At 36.9% G+C, this 17199-nt stretch overlaps 1 protein-coding gene across 3 annotated transcripts in view; it reads right to left on the reverse strand.

Annotated features, from left to right (window-relative positions):
• Positions 1–313: 313 nt before the first annotated feature.
• The window catches only part of RASA2 (RAS p21 protein activator 2), a 125526-nt gene continuing 108640 nt past the window's right edge, over positions 314–17199 (reverse strand). For all 3 annotated transcript variants that reach the window (XM_070466663.1, XM_070466662.1, XM_070466664.1), the window contains exons 20-24: positions 7600–7682; positions 6559–6767; positions 5745–5848; positions 5214–5403; positions 314–3372 (exon numbers count right to left, since the gene is read on the reverse strand). In XM_070466663.1, coding sequence (XP_070322764.1) covers positions 3345–3372; positions 5214–5403; positions 5745–5848; positions 6559–6767; positions 7600–7682 — 614 coding nt within the window. In that variant the 3' untranslated portion in view covers positions 314–3344. The remainder of the gene's footprint in view (positions 3373–5213; positions 5404–5744; positions 5849–6558; positions 6768–7599; positions 7683–17199) is intronic.

Below are 17199 nucleotides of genomic sequence, written 5' to 3' on the forward strand. Positions count from 1 at the left end.
CTAAACTATGGACTCAGATGTGTGGAATATACTCCCACATACTGGACATGCATGGCTCTCGGGAATGAAGGGTCCTGCACAGCACCTGTACTTGGCAGGTCCTCAAGACAAGTCTGCTGAAGGAATAAACAAGGACCTCGGTCCAAACAACCAGCCCAGATAAATGCCACAGATTTCCGCACCCTTTTCAGATGGCTTGCTCTTCTGTTATTGGGATTCCTCACTTGCTATTCCCTTCCTAATAGGTGAGTTACAGTCATTCTAAATGAGCAGAAATTCTCACATCAGTGAGAAAGTGACATCACACAGAGAGTGAACAGGCGTCTTGTAATTTATTTGTTATTTCCAAGCGACAGCTACAAAAGTTTTTAATTTTTATAATACTCTTGATAAGAAAATAAAATTTAAATAAAAATACATTCTCAACAATACAACATGGTTACACAAATTCACTACATTAAGTTTTGATAACTTACATTTTCAAACTGGACACTGTAAAAACCAATATTTACTAGCAACATATTAATTTCCAAGTTAATAAAAATGGAAGCAGATAATATCAATTGAGACTGGTAATTTAACTCTAGAATGAGTTCTGTAGTTTTCACATACTGTAAGGACACATAAAAGGCTTTGTAGCTTTTTGTCTTTACAGGATGTACCGTTAGAACAAATTAAAGGTGCTTTTACTTAAAATGACATCTGTCTTCTAAAACCTGGCATGAATAAGCCTTTCTGAAAACTGAATGAAATTAGGCTTCAGAAACAGAACAAAAGCTACATCATTCATCACCCCCTTTTTTTTTTGTACAATAAGCAAAGTCTTGTTTTGACACTTAAATCATTACCCGTGATATTATAAACATATTTCTTTGGCAAAGAAAATAGTTCAATTTGATAAATTATATTCCTGGGAGTGAAAAAATGTTGCTATTGCCCATTATCATATTAAATGAATATTAAAAAACAAAGCTAAACAAAGAAACAACAACAACAAAACAAGTGACACACCACCATAATTTCAAATGATGGAAATGGCTAAACTAAGAACCAAATTGGCATTTATGGCAAGAGTTTCTCTATATCTTTCTTTCTCAGGGTTTTCAGGGCTTTAGGGTAGAGTGAGCTGCCATGTATTTTTCCAAGTTTGGAAAAGGGAGAGAAAGCAGATCAGGTAGTAAAAATCAAAGTACTCATAAGTAACAGTGGAGGAATGAGGCCCTTGGAAGCAAGTGAAAGTACCTCGGTTATCTTTGGGTCCCACTGACATGGTCTCTTATTTCAGAAGACTTTCAAAGAAAATTTCATTTCACATTACTTCTTCTTAGGCTGTGCCAAGGTGGTTAATTCCAGTCAAACTGGCTATTTAAGAGTGAAGAAAAGAACTAGTAACTGAATTCTTTTCAAATTCTGAGTTACATATTCAGACAGCCTTGGTCCCCTTGAGAACACTGTGATCTTTAAAAACAGTCATAACTTGGTATTATGTTACCAAGGGCTTGATATTAGAAATGTCAGAATATAAGTCAAGGAGCCACTAGAGAGCAGTGAGTGGTGCCTGGCAGTGCTCACATGGCCTTTCCAGGCAGACCGGCAGAGACTCTGAAAAGGAAATTTCAATCTGAATAAAATTCAACAGTGAGAAATGGACTAAACGGTAAAATTCTTTCACACTGATCAATCAGTGGGGTTTATGGAATCTACAAGCTCATAAAATTTAAAAGATTTTTTCAAACTTGTCTTTAAAATGGGCCAGGAATAACTTAATGCAGACTAGGACTGATCCTTAAATAAAACTGATTTTTACAAGTCCTTAAGAGAAATACATTGCTTAGTTATAATCATTTATGGAACTTTGATTGTTTGCCAATGGTCTTTAAAAATAATTACCCAGTAACATTATAATTTAAAAACAATTACTCACCAATAACATAACTGGCAAAGTGTATCTTGAAATATAGCTTATGCTCAGGGAAACAAAAAAGCACTACTAGCTAGACTTACATTAATAAGTCACAGTTTTTAACAGAAACATGTAAAATACTCCAAGGTTCAAAGTACCACATTTAGAAAATGTTTTGGATTTAAAAACACATAATAAGAGTACCATGGTTTTTAATACTGACGAAGCACAGTGTATCCCTCTTAACTTCAAGGTGGCAACTTGCTTCGATTGCTTATTTACAGTTATGATTTTTAGGATAAAGGTAAATCATTAGGGAAAAACAGGATTCAAACAGTTGCTTGCCCAATTCCATTTGGCTAGCAGGCAATAAGGAAACAGCAGTGAAATATAAACATTTCCAAGAAAGCATTATTTCTAGACTTCAACACTGATCATTCAACTGATCATAAAGGTTAGATACCATGGAGTATCTGAAGTATAATCTGGGGTCGCCCAGATGAGTAAAGTGCGCCGAGTGACTGTCCTCGAGTCGGATCTCACCCTCACGTGGGGAGGAGGGCGTCCCATGGTGGTGGCCCTTATAATAATGGAGTAACGAGTGGAGTCGAGTGATTGTACCACCACCTGTCCCCATTGTTTACTTTCTCTTCTTTTTCAGAAGTGAAGTCCTTAGAAGTCACAACAAACCTGAACTCTCAAATCAAAAATGAGTACCTGATGTTTAAATGGTGAAAAAAATTTAGTGGTCTGGTTTTATTTCATCTGCCATCACTCATCCCACATGAAAACAAGATGCAGACAACAGTACATGTTCCCTGATTTCTCCTGTCTGAGCTGTTTGCATCTCTAAATAGGTAAAAGGGTCCACCAACTTTCAAGAATGCTGTGGTAGTTTTCTAAAGTTTGTCACTGTCCCTAATGTAACCTGTAATGACCGATGGGCCAAAGGAAATCTTTTCTGTTTTTTTTTTTTTTTTGAAGAGGAAAGGTCTAGATGAACTAAACGGAAAGCTCTGAATAGTCATGGATTGAAATTTTCTAGTAAAACACAATGTTGGCAGTATAGAGCAGGCACTAATGGTAGTGAAAAGTCCACAGAACATGGAGTGTTACAAGAAGAGATGGTTTCTTGCTATGGAGGAGTTCTCCTTTTGTTATAAAGCTTCTTTAGGAAGAGTCTTTCTATTAAAAAGAAGTTGCAGAAACATGGCTTTTGACACATAAGATATGAAGCGAATCCTGGGTTTTAAATTCTCTAGTGAAACATCACACCAGAATTTCCAAACAGTTAGTTTCAATTATTAAATATTAAATACAATGTGAATGCAGATGACAGTGAAGCCGATGTTCATTCTTAAATACTATGAACAAAATACACGATGAATTGAGAAACTCCAATAAAAATATTTTCCAGTCTTCTGAATCAATTGGCCAAACTCTAAAATATTTTCCCGATTGGATTTTCCCTAGAAAACAATAAAAAAAAATTTTCAAATGTTGAAAAAAATTGTAAAAAGTAACAAATATCTCATAGTATCCAGTGTCTGTAATTCTCTCCTGACAATCTCTCATGCCAAGTCCTATTTCACTGATTTAGCAAGTTTTAGTGGGTAAATGTCAGGCGCTATTTTAGAAACTATGGACACAGAGGTGAAGAAAAATGACAAAACCCTTGGCCCTGTGGAGCCTATATTCTGGTACAGAGAAAATAAGATAAATATAATATTAAGCACAAGAAAGAGTGGTAGGTTTTAAGAGAGAAAAATACAACTGGAAGGGGTATAGTGTGTGTGGGTATAGTGGGGGAGAATACTATTTAGGAAGGATGCCAAGCACTGGCTAGAACCTCATATGGAAACCTGCCATGGCTCCAAGAAAACTGGATTACTTTACTGTTGGAAGAGAACAAAATATACTAATGTAGAAAAGACAGTTACAGGATGCTTACAATAACCTTTTTAATGTACTGAGCCTTCCATCTAGGCACAACACAAATATTTATACCAGTCAAACTGATTTTCATTGTTTATAAAACACAATTAAAATGATCAATCCACGTAAGTTAAAAAAAATACTTAAAATGGTTGGGGCCAAGATTCAAAGCCCCCTTATTAATCAGCTCTATGGCTTCCCTGATAGCTCAGTTGGTAAAGAATCTGCCTGCAATGCGGGACACCTGGGTTCAATTCCTGGGTTGGGAAAATCCCCTAGAGAAGAGAAAGGCAACCCACCCCAGTATTCTGGCCTGGAGAACAAAGAGTCAGATATGACTGAGCAATTAAAAAAAAAAAATTACCTTGGGCAAGGCACTTAACTTCCCTGGGCCTTAGCTTCTCTAGCTATGAAATGGGAATATAACCGTTGGGCTGGTGTGAGGATCAATGAGAGGGTATGCATCATGGCAAACATTTATCTGCCGGTCCAAGAACCACCCCTTCCTATCTACCTCTGTGAAAACAGAAGCCTGATTCTAGTGCTGGTGCTGGGCAGCCCCCATGGTTCAGGGGAACCTAGGGTAACTTTAGACAAGGTTTCTTTCCTTTAGAGGAAGAAACAGCTCTTTCTGCCTCTAGACACTATATTATAAATGTGAACTATTGCAACCCAGCTGTGACCATAAGGGCACCAGCCTGAGGAAGACAGAAATCACCTTGTTGAAGGTGGCTGAGTGGCTGGATCATCCCTGATGATAGTGTTGAGCTGAACTAGCTAAATGTAGAAATCGGGACTTTTAACTTGTGAGATTAAACATTTTCCTATTATTTAAGTCATTGGGATTTTCTGTTACTTGCTGCACAAAAAATCTAACTGATGGAATGTAAAGTACTTTGCACAGTGTCGAGTGGTAAGGAGGAACATCCTTAATAAATATTAACTGTTGTTGCTGTTTCTATCAGTGTCCATCTGCCTCTGAGATGGATCCAAAGCATCAATTATAAAATACTTCTAGCACTTTCAAAGCTAATTTTTTTGTACTTAGGATGTATAAAGGTACTGTGACAGGTAAAGAAGAGGATCAGTAAAAATAAAAATAAGAAACTACTAAGTATTCAATTCAATGATTAAATTGAAATATAACACTGAAAATGAAGATAAAAGTACTGCCCCAACACAATGAAATGATGCTAGAATTGAAAAAGATCCCTGCAGGAGTGACTCAGAAGATTCCTGCACAAGAGAAAGGTTCTAAGTTGGTCTTGAGAGATGAAGGTATGCAGGAGACCTGCACTTCAGGTGTGAGTAGAGGGTAGCAGAGGAAAGCTCAAACTATATTCAAAAATGTCTAAAGTATCTTAACAGTACTTACTTGCTGCCGTATTTTGCACTACTTGATCTTTTCTTCCTATACTTTTCATGAGGTTCATCTAGCTTCTCTATGACACTTTTTATTTGTTGAATTGTCTTGAAGGTTGTTACAGAATCCTCGATTACAAAGTTGGAATAGTCATCAGGCTCTTTCTGTGGTCCTTGATAGACTGCTATAGTTCCACAAGCCTCTACAAGAAGAAATGAAATCTCTGATCAGACAACTAAATCCATCAAAGATAATCTGTAATATAAATAAGAACTTTTCAAGATGGGCTCAAGCTGGGAAAAGCTGCCTTGGAAATGCATAGACAACCAAAATCCATACATTTTATTAATTATGATAATTACATTTATGCAACAACAATATTTTTACTTAAAGAACTCCCTTTGGAAGTTTGTCAGCTTCCATCAGGTAACATTTTGATAAATCTATGAGTATCTTTTGACTTTAAAGTAATGCCAAAGCAACACTTCAGGAACTGGTAACAAAGGATCATGGTTATATAAAAGAATTTAATTATATAGTTACCTTCCATTTTCTGCAGCTTAAGTAAACTGAGGGTAAAAAGGGAGTAAATTCTTTCTGTTTCTCTGTCTTCATCAATATCTATTTGGATGTCTGCAGGGACACCTCTATGTAAAAATGAAATAAAAGACATTGGAAAAGTATCATTTTGTTAACATGCTAAAGACTTCTGACGGTTTGAGACTGAAAACAGAAACACAGAATTTTGTAAAAGGAACCTTAGGAATCTAGTCTACCTGGATAATAACATAGAATGAGATCCTTAGGTTTGGTCATTATGTGACTATACTTAAAAGGAAGAGGATTTTAAAGTGTAATCATTTTCATTACCTATGCTTCATCATATTACTTCATAAGTCTGTAAAGCTACCATGGCTGTTCCACACAATTAGAACAAGAATGCTAGGCCCTTCTTCCTCAATACCTTGCTCAAGTTTGCACATCTATTTAAACACTGCCCTCCTTTTTTTGACTTGTGAAACCACAATTTATTGAGAACATTTTCATCACCCCAAAAGAATCTCTGTATTCATTAAGTACTCCCCACTGCCCCCTCCCTCTAATTCCTCACAACTGCTAATCTACTCTGTCTCCATAAATTTACCTATTCTGGATACTTCATGTAAGTGTTACCCTAAAGTACATGGCCTTTGTGTCGGGCTTCTTTTAGCATGTTTTTCTGGCTTCTTTTCAGCATGTTTTCAAGGTGCATCCATGCATGTATCAGGACATCATTCCGACTTACGGATGAATAATATTCCATTGTATGAATACAGTACATTTAAGACACTGCCTTTTTAATCAAAAAGAAACTTACGCAGTACATGGCTTGCAGCCGAGCGCATTTTCACTGGTCTCCAGACAGCAGAGCCAGTTTCCGTTTAGATATGCGGAGGGGTGGTAAGAGCTGAGTCTGTTCTGATTGCATCGGCTCACCCTGCAGAGCACATCTATCCATTCATTAGCTTCTACACAATTATTTGCCTGGACATAGAGTGGTTTCTCCGTGTGTATCACTTGGAACATCTTCACAGACAATTAAGACAAAAAGTTAGTCTAAAAATCAAACAGTGCAAAACACAAAAAGGTACATAACAGAAATATAGTTTGCATGGCTAGGTAAGTGTAGCTCAGGTATACCATAAACTGTTACGTCCTCAGGACTGTTTGAGTTACATGGTACTAAACAGTATAATAATTTTTAGAAACCACACAAGTCCTACGGAAGGGGCTTTCATACAAATAGGAATAAAGGGAGAGAATTTCAGATAGAGGAAAACCTATGGGTAAAGAGAGCAGTGGGAAAATAGAAACAAGGAAATCATTTTGGTTACTTGAGTGCACTGATATCTATTGGTATGTACTGAAGGGCAGCAGAGGATTAGGCTGCATGGACAGGCTGGGACTATATTCTGAAGGTCAAGCTGAGAAATCTGATAAAACTCAAATATTGAGAGAAGTTGTTTAGTCACTCAGTTGTTTCCGACTCTTGTGACCCCATGGACTGCAGCCCACCAGGCTCCTCTGTCCATGGGATTTCCCAGGCAAGGATACTGGAGATGGTTGCCATTCCCTTCTCCAGGGGATCTTCCCAACCCAGGGATCGAACCTGCATCTACTGCACTGGCAGGCGAATTCTTTACCACTAAGCCCATTGAGTAAAGAATTCTTAACTGAAAAAAGTACCTTTCACTTAATAGGTGAGGTGGACTATACAAAGCATCAACAGTGATGGACAATTTTAAAGAGTTTCAGCTACCAATTATAAGATATTAATGATTAAAAACAAATACCAAACCTCTTTTAAAATTTTCAGCTAATATATGCAGTTTAAAAAACTTTAAATTGTATAACTTACATTTTTCTTGTTGAAAGAGCTCTCTTCCAGTTTTTCCACTGCAAGAATGTTTTTCACTGGAATTGTGTAAATTGCATCTTTGCCTAAATTATAAAAGAAGATAAAATTAAAATAATTTTCATCAGGATAAAGGCGAAAGGTTAACTCTATATGGTTTAAGATCATTCTCTTGACAGTGGGTGTTGTAAGTAACCTACAGATTTCCAAATGGTGCATAATAAATGGTGCATAATAAATGTTGTATGGACCAAATGAATTTTCATTGTTTTCCATGATGTGACTTCCTCTTTATTTAATTAAAATTAAAACATTTTCCTTGGACTGCAAGGAGATCCAACCAGTCCATCCTAAAGGAGATCAGTCCTGGGTGTTCACTGAAAGGACTGATGCCGAAGCTGAAACTCCAGTACTTTGGCCACCTCATGCGAAGAGTTGACTCACTGGAAAAGACCCTGATGCTGGGAGGGATTGGGGGCAGGAGGAGAAGGGGACGACAGAGAATGAGATGGCTGGATGGCATCACCGACTCAATGGGCATGAGTTTGAGTAAACTCCGGAGTTGGTGATGGATAGGGAGGCCTGGCGTGTTGCGATTCATGGGGTCGCAAAGAGTCAGACACAACTGAGCGACTGAACTGAACTGAACTGAAAACATTTTCATGGAAAAATAAGGGAATAAATTTGATCTCTGTAGAAAATAAAAATGTTATTGTATTTTGTAACATTAATTATATGGAGACTGAAAAAATACGTAACTAACAATAAAAGGCCTACTCAAAACTTGCTGAGACATGGAATTTTCTTTCATGGAGTTATTACATAAACAAAAATCTGACTGTACCTAAGTGGATTTTTCTGCTTCTCCAATCTAATATTTAATTAACGCACTAACCCTCAAAACAATTATTTGAAACTGAAAAATTGTTCATTTATATTGCATACTGTCTGGTCAGCTGACTAGAGCTACCAAATTTACTTTAAGAGGTACAGGGAATGAAAATAAAAATTTTATTTGGTAGAGCGAATCATTAACCTAATTTAAGAATTTGGAAATTTGTTTGCTAAAGGGGCTCCATAATAGCATGAGGCCACGATGCATTTCAACTTAAAATTTACTTGAATAAACTACATTCATATAGTCATAGAACTAAGCAAATATAATCATGAACTTTTCTGGTCATTTACATTATAAAATGTGGTTCTTAGAAAATGAAAGCTTTGCCTCCCTCCTCCCAACAAACTTCAGTTTAATGACTTGTGGGCTGAAGTGCTGAAGGTGAAGATCTTTTATAATATTCATGGATTAATGTACAGCTTTTGGGTTAAAGACACTAAAAATGTTTTCTTTATTGAACAGAGAGATTAACAAAGGGTATTTGCTAGCTTAGTTCCTGCTGTAAAATCGAAAACATGTAATTCAAGCAGATATGTGATATACATTTTAAAATCACTTAATTTAGCTATAACCTTTATCCTATACCAGACACTGTCTTAACCACTTGGGATAGAGCAGTGAATAGAACATATAAGGCCCCTAATGAAGTCTTCATTTAGGTCTGGAAAGACTGATGAAGGACAAATATTAGGTAGAGATAAATGCAATAAAGATAGCAACATAAAGTGATGTGACAGGAAGTAATTGGGAAGTTACTTTAAGTCGGGCAGTTAGGGAAAACTTTTCTGAGGAAACGACATTTAAATTCAACAATTACAAATTACATATACATGGGAGAATAGGAAAAGACTATCAGCAGTCTCCTGGAAGCAGACAAGATCAAATTTATGAAGGGGTGAGGGGAGGCGAGGAGGGAGGAAACTCAAAGAAGCCACAGCCTGAGCCACATGGAGGAAAAGACACATTTGCAAAAGGAGGGCTGGTCAGAAGAGCTTCAAGCCAGAGTCACTGGACACAGAGAGCTGGGGGGTGAGGGGGGAGCATACTTAGAGGTCTATCAGGATGACTACGTGGTAAGCTGCATTTGGAGCAGCTGAGTCAATTAGGTCCTCACATACTGCCCCCCTCAACCCACTTGTACTAAGCAGCAGTCCATAGAGGCACAGTCCCAGGTTGAAGCAGTGAAAATGCATACTGGCTGGAAAGCAGGAGAGCCACAGGCTGCTGACGGTGCCCATGACAGGGGACGAGCACCAGCACTCCTGCCCGTCAGCAGCTCATCCTGTCCCTCCCTCAAAACCACTGGCCATGAGCTACTGGACCCTCAGGCAGGTGAATGCACTGTAACACAAAAATGAGCAAACTGCCAAAAGAACCACTAAACAGATGAGGAAAAGCAACACTCTGAAGGAAACACGTACAACACAGAGAATAACATCGGAGGAGATCAGGGGTGTAACAAATGAGGGGGCAGAGGAGACATGCCTTTGGATACTGACCTACATGGGGCACCACAGAGAGTCCAGAGAATTTAAAAATTGTGCAGGAAGTAGATTTTGTAGATTTTCAACAACTCTTTAGATTTGTTGAAAACACAAAGCACGCCCACATCCTAGAATTGCTGTGCTTTTTCATTTCTGGACAAATTATATCACAGCATACAGAGAGAAAATGCATTGTTCCCAGGCACACATGACGTTATTATTATTAGAGTTAACTGAAGTTGCTAATGTTAACTTGAATGAATTGTAAAGTGAATTAGTAAAACAGAAGATTGTACTGAGGACTCTCCAAATATACAGTACAAAAGGACAAAGAAACAAAGTAAAGATATTAAGAGCCACGATGGATGAATTTAGAAGTTTTGAGATCAGCTGTAAGAAGCATTCCAGAAACAACTGAGTTGTTCAGAAGAAAATTACCAATGAAAATGTCCACGAATAAAGATAGAAATCTTTAGACTGAAAGGACCCATCAAGTGCTGATGAAAGAATGAAAGTGTAGGAAGAAAGAAAAGTAATACTCAGACACTGGGCAGTAGAATATTAGAGCTTGAAGGTAAAAGAAAGTCCAGAGGGTTTCCAAGGAGAAGAATCAAGACTAAGAATGACATCAAAATCCTTACCACCAACAATGGAAACTAGTAAATCGTGAAGAAATATCTTAAAAATCTTATAGGAAATGATTTTAAATCCAGTATAACTTATCATTCAAGTGTATGGGTAAGATACTTTTTCTAATATGTAAGAACTCTGAAAATTTATCAGCCCTAAAGCTATATGGAATAATTCCTGAGGACATAACTCCTGCAAAATAAGTAAGAATCCAGGAAAAAGACAAGTATGTTGATATAAGAAATAGTGTTGGGCAAAGACATCAGAAAAACTGACAAGAATGGTTAGAAAAGGGCTTCTCAGGTGGCACTAGTGGTAAACAACCTGCCTGCCAATGCAGGAGATGTAAGAGACATGGGTTCGATCCCTGGGTTGGGAATATTCCTTGGAGGAGGGCATGGCAACCCACTTCAGTATTCTTGCCATGGACCGAGGAGCCTGGTTGCAAATTACATGGACAGCATGGTCCACAGGGTTTTTGCAAAGAGTTGGATACGACTGAAGCGACTTAGCACACATGCATGGTTAGAAAAAAATGATGAAAACATAAAAAGGTAAAAGAAACAGAACCTAGTACTAAAATTTAAGATGACTTCATTAGATAGTGTGAGGAAAAATAAATTTGAAAGCATGCTATGTTCCTTCTCAGGTTGAATGGAGATGGTGATTAACTGCAGACAATAAGATGAACATGTAAGTTTAAACCTATCTGTTAACAATATAAAAGTAAAAACAAAAACAAACAAACAAACAAAAAAGTAAAAACAAAATGCCCAAATTCCCTCACTAGATAAGACAGAGTGAATATATGTGGGACTGATTATTCCAATAAAAATGCAGGGAAAAAAAAACAATCCCAACAAACAGAAGAGCTTAATAAACAGAAAACACAAAACAAAATATTGGTTACAGTAATCACAATAAATGTGAGGGTATTAAGTTTCCCTATTAAATGCCAAATCCAGTTTTAGTTAAAAATCACCATCACCTTCTCAAAAAGTTAAACATAAAGTTAGTTACTATATGAGTCACTGATTTCACTCCTAGATACAGACCCAAGAGAAGTGAAAATATATGTCCACACAAAAACGTGTATGTGAATGTTTACAGTAGCATTGTTTGTAATAAGAAAAAACTGGAAACAATTTAAAAGTACATCAACTGATAAACTGGTAAAATCTGGAATATATCCAAAGAAATATTATTCAGCCATGAAGTACTGATTCATGCCATATCACAGATGAACTTTGAAAACATCATGCTAAGTGAAAGAAGGCAGTCACAAAAGGCTGCATGCTAGTATGTGCTAAGTCACTTCAGTCATGTCTGACACTGTAGGCCTCTATAGACTGTAGTCCTCCAGGCTCCTCTGTCCATGGAATTCTCCAGGCAAGAATACTGGAGTGGGTTGCCATGCCCTTCTCCAGGGGATCTTTCCAACCCAGGGATCTAACCCACGTCTCTTAAGTCTCCTGCGTTGGCGGGAAAGTTCTTTCCCACTAAGAAGATGGGAAAGTCTAAAATCTTGGAAGCCCAAAAGGTTACTGTTTAAGTTCATTTACATGAAATGTCCAGAACAGGCAAATCCACAGAGACAAAAAGCAGATTTGTGTTTGCCAGGGGCTGGGAGAAGGAAGGACGGGGCAGTGACTATTAATGGGTACAGGTTTTCTTTCTGGGGGGATGAAATGTTCTGTAACCAGTGGTGACTGCGTAACTTTGTGAATATACGAAAATGAATTGTATACTTTCAACAGGTGAATTTTATGGCATGTGAATTCTATTTCCATTAAAAGAAATTACTACCCCAAGAAAAACAGAAGTCCAGCTAGGTCCTAAGGAACACAGCTGAAATAAAGTAACTGTGAATCTTTTTTTTGATAGTAGTATACTGAGGTTGAGTATTTCTATTCCTCAGAAAATAAGTACAAGACTGGGAAAATTATTAAAAACAACCACTTCAGGGTGCTGGAAAATAACCAAATGCAAGTAAAAATCTGAGAAGTGTTTATCCATGAACAACTGCTATAGCATAGGTTAAAAACTGTGGATTTACTGTCTTCCAAGGAGGGGGTGTTTCCATAACTCCTCAGTTCAGTGAAAACTCACAGCTTTACTGGCTGAAGGTTACAGATTCAGTCTAAGGGTGAGATTTTAGAAACAATAGAGCTATAGAAAGGCTGAGATCATAAACACACCACATCTCTGGCTGACTGCCAAAGATGCCTGTATGTGGATCATCCCAGAGTCTGGCAAAAGTGGAAAGCTTGGGAAGACTTGTGAATTTGCTATGCCTTTGAATGTGTTCCGATTAAAAAACAGCACAGGTGATAAAAGGTAAAATACTTACTGACTTCAGGCATTTGAGCTCTATGTTCAAATCACTGGCTGACCACTAAGCTCAGAAAGCTCAGGTGAGACCCCTAGGGAGGCAGCTATGATTAGGGAATAAAACAAAATCTGAGTAAAGACAATAGCAGTTATACAGTGAGAGGGAGAGGATGAGAGACAGACAGACAGTCACACAAAACAGACACTGCAGTTTGAATCTAGGCAAGCCTTCAGAAGAACAAACAGAATCCAGACACACTATAATTTATTACAAGCAACACTCAGTTTTTAAACAAAAAAATTAGATGTGAAAAACAGAAAAGTGTGACCCATACTTGGGAAAGAAAGTAGCCAACAACCTGAGTCTGAGTGGGCTCAAACGCTGAATTTTTTATTAGCAAGCAAAGCCATTATTATAAATGTTTAAATAATTTAAGGAAAATATGCTAATGAAGACTGAACAAATGTGTGGAGAACAGAAACTATAAAAAGAATCAAACAAATTTTAGAGCTGAAAAGCACAATAAATGGAATGACAAACTCATCACATTTAGCTAAAAAGACTTGCGATGATAAATAAATCAACGAATGTAAATAGAAATTATCCAAGCTAAAGAACAAAGATAAAGAATGAAGACAAATGAAGGGAGTTTCACAGAGATCTGTAACAGTCTCAAGCATGCCTGGATAAGTATAACCTGAGTCCTATGAAGGAGAGAAAATGGACAGAAATAAGTAAAAAAAATTTTTTAAGCTGGTGAAAACCCATAGCTTATAGTTTAAAGAAACTCAAATTCCAACAACCTAATGAAAAATTTCAACTGCCAAGCAATACATTTTATGCCCATTATTAGAACAAAAAAGAAAGGAGGAGCAATATGGAAGGGGAAATATGGAAAAGTCTTACTTTAATGAAGTTCAATTTATCTTAAAAAATGTTCAGTGCATTTAATAGCCTAAGAAATCACTGCCATACTCCATGGTTGCAAAGATATTCTCTTATGCTTTCACTGATCCTCTTATCTTGAATTAAATTTTGTGTGTACTATGACATAAGATGAAGTTCACTTTCTGTGTTTACCCAGTTGTTCCTACAGCATTTGTTGAAAATACATTCCTTTCCCAATTGAACTGTCTTGACACTTCTGTCAAAACTAAATGACCATATGTGTGTGTGTCTTTCTGGACTCTTGACTGTTTGTTCAGCTTAGCTTTTATGTCAAAATCTCAGACTTTTTGTTCATTTTTTTCAACACTGCTTCAGCCATTGTAAGTCCTCTGTTCCCCCACCGACATCAATTTTAGAATCAATTTGTCAATTTTTACCAAAAAAACTTGTGATTTGTAGTGGGACAGTGTTAAAATCAAGATGAATTTGAGAAGTGAGTTCTTAAAAAATATTGAACCTTCAAATCCACAAACATGACATATTAAAGAAAAAAATACTTCAGAGCCCTGTGTATCAAAATGTGTGCTCAGTCCCTGAGCTGTGTCCAACTCTTTCAAGACCCCATGGACTGTAGCCCACCAGACTCCTCTCTGTCCGTGGGATTCTTCAGGCAAGAATACTGGAGAGGGTTGCCATTTCCTCCTCCAGGGGATCTTCCTGACCCAGGGATCGAACCTGCAAGTCCTGCATTGGCAGGCGGATTCTTTACCACTGAGACATCTGGGAAGCCCCGTTTGTCAAGATGGGAGCAGGTAAAAACCAAATATTGAGATTTATGTTTAAAACATCAAGAAAACTTCTTTTATATTGTCCATAGATTATATGAGCTAGAACATAGACAGCATATGGAAGCTGTGTAGGCTCTACATACATATCTGTGTATAAAAGGTCATCCCCAAGTAGACAAGATCTAATCAAGTTTGGAAAACACATATGGGATTTCAGAGATGAATTTGTTCATCATATACTATTAGTAAGCTTGGTGGAAATTTTAGAAAGTGGTTCTTAATTCAGAAAACAGCATATCTGGAAGACATGGTGTTCTCTGAAGAATACCATTTATTACAAATTAATAAATGCCTTAATGACAGTAGTAAAAACATGGTCCTCACCGACTGAGGATCGTAAAAGACTAGGGTGAAAGACATAAAAGTAATGACCACACAGTGTGACAAAAGTTATCACTAATATGCTAAAGAAATATAGTAAAAGAATATCCAACTGAAGTAGCTAGAGCTTTATGAAAATGACATCCATAAAGAGCTGACATTTGATCTGAGGCTTCAAGGACAATAAATTACACAGGTAAGGAAGGAAAGAAAGCGATTTCTAGACAGAGCAAATGCAAAAGCATGAATGTAAAAGAGCACAAATAAAAGGAACTTCAAGAGTCAACCTGGTAAAGCGACATATGGACAATGCAAAAGATGAGGCTGCACCGATGAGATGGGAAAAGGCTGCAACATGGACAACATTCGATTACAGCATACAACTAGAAGAACTATCTGTAGAAGATGACCACATTACAGCAGAGCAATATAAAACCATAATCACAGGCATACAGATCCATCAAAAACTGTCAAGGTAATCACGGCAATAGCTGGATGAATGCCCTGTGATATTCATTTACCACATGTTAGTTTTGTGATGTTGAAGATGAGTTGCTTACTATTACTAAGTGGGCATCAAAATTTAACTTATTTGAGAAAAACCCTTAAAACTGAGAAAATTCTAATTATTTTTCTAGTAAACTGGAAAAATAATCTTATTATTTGATTCTAAGTGACAGAAATACTTCATTCAGAATATTAGTGTCCAGTAGGAGCAAACAGTGGAAGAGTCAATGATTTAAAGCTATGTTACAGAATATCTGGGAGGCACTCTTTGAAACACCAAAGTCATAAAGTGTAATAAGAAACTACCTAACTAGCAGTCTTAGCTATGCAGAAAATTGCAAGGAACCAGGAAGTAAGCAAAACATTCGCTGAGCAACCAAAGGGAGAATCCAAAGCCTATGTATTTTATTCACAGAGGAAAGTCCTGAAATGTTCAATCAAAGCCTTTTAATCATATGCATAATTTTAACACAGTACCTACATCCTTACTCACAGTATATTAGCAGTAAAAATGGAATTGGGGGTATTAGATGGGAGTGAGATGTTACATTACCATTCACTGACAGCACAAGAAATTTAAGGTGACAGCTTAAACATAAAGGGGATAATGAAAAACTGTATAAAGCAAACACAGGAACACAAAAAAGCACAGCAGTCCAAGGCATGTAGCTGGGAAGTAAACAGCTGCACACATCCATAAGCAGCCCTGAAAACATCACTAAATCAGAGTACTAAATGATAATTAATACTATCAATGAGAGCCCCAAGTCATCTAGAAAATGTTAACTTACGTTCAATGAACTCTTTTTTAGAAGGCAGGGAGGCATGTAATACATTTTGGAAAAATCCAACAAAACAGTTAAAAACAAAAAGCATGGGTGCTTAAAACTGTAGCTTTGGTAAATAATCTCGAAACTTCATGTAACACAGCTCATTCCACCAATGCCATTCCAACATGTTAAATTTCTTAAGGCCTGAAAATAATGGAACTTCTAATGTGTCTATTCTATAGCTTAGACCAACCTAATCATTCTACAGAATTTTATCCTCATACGATCACTGGATAGAACAGAAGTTCCTGAGAACTGTGCACTGGCCTCTGGAATTATGAACTTCCTGAAATTATATGTGAGACTTTGAGTCTCTGTGTGTACATGCATTTTTTTCTAGAGGAAAAAGGTCCTAAACTATCATCTGATTCCTAAAGTCTTAAAGCAAAGAAGACTTCAGAATATTGGTTTAGATTAGAAAATACTTTAAATGAGGAGAGAATAGCCAATTTATTCATAGAGAATGAGTAACTTATGAAAACATAATCAGCATATTATGCCAGCTATTATTAAAATGTTACTATATATGTGAGAGCATTTATATAGTATTCAACATAAACTACAACCACTAAAACTTTAAGAAACATGTGTAGCTTAAAGAATGCTGTCTGAAAGTGCAGGGATGCAGCCTGCTGATCTTTAATCATTAGAATATTCATATTCCACAACAAAATTTCTAGGTGCCTAAAAATATAGTGCATCTGGCTTCATATGTCTTATGCATATGCATTTGGACATATTCGGTCACTCTGGCTAAAGATTCTAAGGAATTATGAAACAAAATTTCTTTTCACTTTCCTCCTTAACAATCTCCACTGAAGCACCCATAGTTAACTGAAAGGACATTCTCTTGAAAGTATCTTAT

The sequence above is a fragment of the Odocoileus virginianus genome, chromosome 4, assembly GCF_023699985.2.
Source record: "Odocoileus virginianus isolate 20LAN1187 ecotype Illinois chromosome 4, Ovbor_1.2, whole genome shotgun sequence".
Taxonomy (NCBI): Eukaryota; Metazoa; Chordata; class Mammalia; order Artiodactyla; family Cervidae; genus Odocoileus; species Odocoileus virginianus.